Genomic DNA, 6120 nt, shown 5'->3' on the forward strand with positions numbered 1-6120 from the left:
AGCATTTTAAGAGGCTAAAGTGGGAAGATCTCTTCTCAAGCCCAGGAGTTCGAGACCAGCCTGGGCAACATATTATAGCAAGACACTGTCCCTCGAAAAAATGTTTAAATTAGCAGGGCATGGTATTATGTACCTGTGGACTTATCTACTTGGGAGGCTAAGGCAGGAGTATCCCTAGAGCTCAGGAGTTTGAGGCTGCAGTGAGCTATGATCAGGCCACTGCAGCCCAGCCTAAGGTAACAGAGCGAGACCCTGTCCCTCAAAAAATAAAAATAAATAAAAATCAACCGGCATACACAAAAAAATTAGATGCCCAATTAATACAAACTAACTTATTACTAGAACTGCCAGAATTTCTAATATTCATCTAACATGTGGATTTGTATAACACATTTATATTTATGTTTTAGGCTAGGGACTGTAATTATATCTACAATGAATCAGGATTAAAAGAGTTCCTGTTATCTCTTGTGACTGAAAAAATAAACAGTGTTTGATTTGGAAAAAAAATATTATCAGTATAATGAAATTAATGCTGGTTTCAAATGATAACTTTCAGGTACTATGGAAAGGGCAATTTTAAACTTTGAGAACAAAAATAAAACCACCGCTCTAAATAGCTAAAGAGAATTGAGGTTTGTGTGGTTACTTTTGTCTTTGTTTTGTTGTGTTTAGTTTGTTGAATTCTTGGCATTCCATGTAAAATTCAATAGGAATCTCAGTTTAGTAGTTAAGGAGATTTCTGTTTCCTTTCACTTGTGGTGGTTTCTTTTCAGAAACATGTTCTCCTTTCTTCCTGCCAGGAATGAGTAGCGACAGTGACATTGAATGTGACACTGAGAATGAGGAGCAGGAAGAGCACACCAGCGTGGGCGGGTTTCACGACTCTTTCATGGCCATGACACAGCCCCCGGATGAAGGTGCAGCACATGATGTCATTTTACACAGATTAATAAAACCGCCGCTGCTGCTTCTCTTTCTTCTGCTGCTGCTACTTCTACTTCTTCCGCTCTGCTGCTTTTGCTTCTTCTGCTTCTACTTCTTTTTTTTTTTTTTTAATTATTGTCATTTATGAGACAACATTCTTTGGTAAACTATTATGGTGAGTACTGAAAAAACACAGCTGGTAATATTTGGCTGAGTTGCACCTAATGAGTGCTACTTACTGGGTAGAGAAGAGGTCCACAACCTGCTTTTGTGTAGTCTGTGACCTGAGAATGGTTTTTACTTTGTAAAGAGTCTTAAAAAAACAAGCAAAAGAAAGAAAAGTTTTCTTTTTTTTTCACCCTGAGACAGAGTCTTGTTTTGTTGCCCAGGCTATAGTGCCGTGGCGTGATCTTGGCTCACTGCAACCTCCGCCTCCTGGGTTCAAGTGATTCTCCTGCCTCTGCCTCCTGAGTAGCTGGGATTACGGGCACACACCACCACGCCTGGCTGATTTTTTTGTATTTTTAATAGAGAAGGAGTTTCACCATGTTGGCCAGGCTGGTCTCAAACTCCTGACCTCATGATCCATCTGCCTTGGCCTCCCAAAGTGCTGATATTACAGGCATGAACCACCACACCCGGCCCAAAGAAGAATTTTCAACAGAGTCTGTTTGTGGTCTACAATGCCTAAATATTTACTATCTACCCTTCACAGGAAATGATTGCCAACCCTCGGGAGATTTCAGATGTTTGGATTTTTTTCCTTTTCAGAGATTTTTCTAGCCTACTGTAGGATAACTTTAACCTTTTAAAACAAAAATAACTTAGAAATATATGCAGATTGTTAAATCAATTTTTATTCCCTCCTACCCCCAAAAAAGTTATTAGGAAAAAATTCAACAAGAGAAACCTAATGTTAATATTTTACCTTGTTTTCTTCTGTTCTTATTTGCATTTCTTCTTTTTTTTTTTTTTTTTTTTTTAGATAGAGTCTTGCTCTGTCTCCCAGGCTGAAGTGCAGTGGCATGATCTCAGCTCACTGCAACTTCTGCCTCCCAGGTTCAAGCAATTCTCCCACCTCAGCCTCCTGAGTAGCTGGGACTACAGGCACGTGCTACTACATCCAGCTAGTTTTTGTAATTTTTAGTAGAGACTGGGTTTCGCCATGTTGGCCAGCCTGGCCTCGAACTCCTGACTTCAGGTGATCTACCCACCTCAGCCTCCCAAAGTACTGGGGTTACAGGTGTGAGCTACTGTGCCATCCCTACCTAAATATTTTATAAATAATGTTGTATTCTGCTTTTTTAACTTAAATATATTTGTATGTTATTTAAAATTTCATAAACTTCATTTTTTATGGCAACCTAATATTCTGTCATGTTCTGCTGTGAAGCAGTTTTCTGGAATACAGATTAATCAAGAAAAGGATATACTGTCAAGTTAGAGAAATACACATTTAAAGTTACCCAGAGGCCTTAATAATCAATCTAAACATTCTTCTGCAAGATATCCTGGAATGACAACGTTGTCAAGCTTTTGCTAATTGTCTGCTTTATATTTTACATATTTTCCTGGTGTTCTGGTATCTTTTTCAATACAGAACCAAGCATTTGACGATTTGTAAGTATTAAGGCATCTTTAGTAACTTCCTCTGCTTCTAAAAGAAGCATCCGAATTTTGTACAAGTTATTTGGAGTGCTGGTGGTTTTGTAGTGATATTTGCATGCATAGTTTAATTGGCTTTGAAATATGTTTTATGTTTATAAGGTCTTGAATCTTGAGAATATACATCATTGCTTCTTGTTCCCCTTCTTAAGCTGGATTCCCTTCTTAAGCTCCCCAGATTGTCCCCAGGAGGACAAAATGAGACAATTCCTGTCATCTTTTAATTGTGGGTCTATTATACATTTTGTTTTTTCTCCTTTATTTTTCCTTTGTGTTTGATTATACCTGACTCAGATCACAAATTCTCTGAAGACAGAGATTTGTTCACAACCCAGCACATCTTTATCGCTTAAATAACATATTTGGTAAGATCATTTAAAGACTTTAGAAGGAAAATATTCCCCTTGTTATATGCTTTTAAATTTAAAATTGCTTATTTATCTATTTTTCAATCATAGATACACATTCCAGTTTTCCTGATGGTGAACAAATAGGCCCTGAAGATCTCAGCTTCAATCCAGATGAAAACAGTGGAAGGTAATGGCCAAATCAAGAGAACTGACTTGCAAGCTACCTTGACCCTGAATTTTGCTGTAGTTGGTGCTCAAATTTGTCATCAGTCAGATAATCAGATTTGGTCTTATTTTTTCATTATCTCCACCTGAAATAGTAATTTGGAAACTGTTGGAAGGTGGCACAGTTTAGTCTAAGACAGCAGTAGTACATGGCAAAAACAGTATGGGAAGAGTTCTTTGTAATGTAAAGAAATAACAATGTAGTTCTCTATTAATTTAGCAAATTTATACATTCACAAAAGGCAGTTTGTTTATTACAGCAGAAGGCTGGTTAACTGCCAGAAAATGTACCTCCAGTCCCTGCATGCTGTCAGTAACCTGCCTGGCATTGGTGCTGCTCTGTCTTTGGCTAGAGCTTAGTTGTGTTTAAATAATCACCTTTATGTTTGGGGTTTTAATTACAGTTTAATTACAGTTCCATTAGTTCCTGTAGATTAGTGAACAGAACAGTTGCTTATGAAGAGATTCTGCCCTGTAGACACTTTATGTGAATAACTGGAAGTAACACTAGACTGAATCTCCTGTTTGGAGTATGTATCTTCTCTCACTTGTTCAAGCACAGGCACACTGTTTAATGGCATGGAATCCTTCTGTTGTGTGACTTCTGCAAATGTAATTTTAAATGAATTAAGTTCACATGGATTTGTTACGTTCCTGGACCTGTAGACACATGTAAGATTATTTAAAATTCTTTCATTTTTTCTGCCCCTTACTGTACGACTATAGTGCAGCAAATATTTTTAAGCCCCCTTCTTTATTTTCATTAGTTGTACATTGATTTCAGTGTCAACACCTTTAAAGACTCATTCATGTTGCACAGTGGCTTACACGAACGTGAAACTGTGATACAAGGTTTTCTTTCATACTCGTAATTAGCCCAAAACAGTTGCCAAACTTTGCCATTGTGCTCTTGCATTTGTGTTTGAGTTGCTATATATTTGTGAAAATTACACTGAAAGTTGACTAAGAGACTATTGAAAAAGCATGAATAATTAAATATACATGTGGGCAGCATCTCATCTGCTGTATTTTACTTAGTGAATATTGTTCACTCTTCCGTGTCTTACGTCTTGCTGAATGCTGTGACTCATAGTTTACTTTTGTTCAAAATAGTTTGCACTTTTTGTTAATAAAATCAACTTGAGAAAATATGCCTCTGCTATTTATTAAATTGGGACCAGAAACCCCTTTTTTCTACTCATTGACTGTGGCTGTTTAGTAGTGTAGAGAAGATCCAAACATTTGATTAGTTTGTTTTGTGTTTAGTCTCATGGTGAGGAGTGATGCCTAGCATCGATCCCAGTCATTCTAAAATTAGAATAAACCTGAAAGACCAAAAGATTTCTTCAGAGATGATAGCTTTTAGTTCAGACCTGTTCGCTTTAGGACAGGAAAGTAGTTTCTCCCTCGTTTCCAAGCTGTCTTATATACTAAGGCTGCTCTGAGTTCCTCGGTGATGCTGGGAACACCGCTGTTTTTCCTCTTGCTTGATGTAGTTGGCTGTGCTAACATTTAGGTAGCAGAGAGGGAAGGAAGAGGCACAGGAAAAGAACCAGTTCCTCCACTCTCTGCTTGTCCTACTTTCTTGCTCTTTCTGTACCCTGATAGAGCCCTCAGCATGTTTTTTTATTTTTATTTTTGTAACCTTTCCTTTTTTGCTGAAGAACTGTCTACTGTTACCTTGCTTCTGTATTTAGTGTTTTATCTCAAGTTCATTCCTGGAAAATCTCTCCTGAATAGAGTTTTCTCTTAGGGCTAGAGATATATTAATGCTTGTGTTGTCCATGAACATGTCCATTCTGGACAACTTTAACTACTTGTGTCATTGATCCTTAAGTAACCTTTGAGGTAGATGAGTTGTATATCAAACCTGTGTGGCCGTGGAGCCTGAGGTTCGGGGAGGTTGTATGATTCTCTTAAGGTTCAATACCACTGGCAGGGATGGGGTGAACTGCTAGTCTAGTGCCTTTTCCACTTTATCTCACTTGCACCAAACCCAACATTCTGATACCAAGTAATTTAAAACCTAAAGATTATTCTTTGTTTTTAGCTTTTAATTTTGAGATAATTTTAGATTTGCAAAAGAGTTGTAAAAATTGTACAAGAGTTTCCATATACCCTCTGCCCAGCTTCTCCTTTTGTTAATGCCTTACATAATTACAGAATGGTGATCAAAACTAAGAAGTTAATCCTGGTTATAATATTGTTAACCAAATTACAGAATTTGTTCAGATTCTACCATTATTTCACAAATGTTCTTTTTCTGTTCTAGAATCCGGTCTAGGATCCCACGTTGTATTTTGTTGCCATGTTTCCTTGGGATCCTGCAGTATATGACAGCTCCTCCACCTTTCCTTGCTTTCATGACCTTGACATTTTTGAAGAGGATGTGTTATTTTCTTAAATGTTCTTCTTCTTTGGGTTTGTCAGATGCTTTCTTATATTAAATTGAGGTTATGCATTATTGAGAAGGCCCTTCTCAGTGCATCACATCGGGGGGATATGATGTTGATATATAAATGTACATATATATACATATATATATATATTTTTTTTTTTTTGACGGAGTCTCACTGTGTCACTCAGGCTATAATGCAGTGGCACCAGCTTGGCTCGCTGCAGCCTCTGCTTCCCAGGCTCAAGTGATCCTCCCACCTAAGCCTCCCGAGTAGCTGGGACTATAGGTGTCCACCACCACACCTGGCTAATTTTTCTATTTTTTGTGGAGATGGGGTTTCACCATGTTGCCCTGGCTGGTCTCCGACTCCTTAGCTCAAAACGATCCCCCTGCCTCAGCCTCCCAAAGTGCTAGATTGATTGCAGGCTAGATTACAGGTGTGCTCGTGGCCTGATGTTGATTATGTTGGTTTTTTGTTTTGTTTTGTTTTGTTTTGTTTTTTTGAGATAGGGTCTCACTGTGTCGGCCAGGCTGGAGTGCAGTGGCATGATCTCG

At 38.1% G+C, this 6120-nt stretch overlaps 1 protein-coding gene across 1 annotated transcript in view; it reads left to right on the top strand.

Moving 5' to 3' along the window:
* The window catches only part of TRIM37 (tripartite motif containing 37), a 133122-nt gene extending 128804 nt beyond the window's left edge, over positions 1–4318 (top strand). Inside the window, exons 23-24 of the mRNA XM_011953774.1 lie at positions 804–920; positions 3051–4318. Coding sequence (XP_011809164.1) covers positions 804–920; positions 3051–3133 — 200 coding nt within the window. The 3' untranslated portion in view covers positions 3134–4318. The remainder of the gene's footprint in view (positions 1–803; positions 921–3050) is intronic.
* Positions 4319–6120: the final 1802 nt, after the last annotated feature.

This window comes from Colobus angolensis, unplaced genomic scaffold, assembly GCF_000951035.1.
Source record: "Colobus angolensis palliatus isolate OR3802 unplaced genomic scaffold, Cang.pa_1.0 Scaffold37, whole genome shotgun sequence".
In the NCBI taxonomy this organism is placed as follows: Eukaryota; Metazoa; Chordata; class Mammalia; order Primates; family Cercopithecidae; genus Colobus; species Colobus angolensis.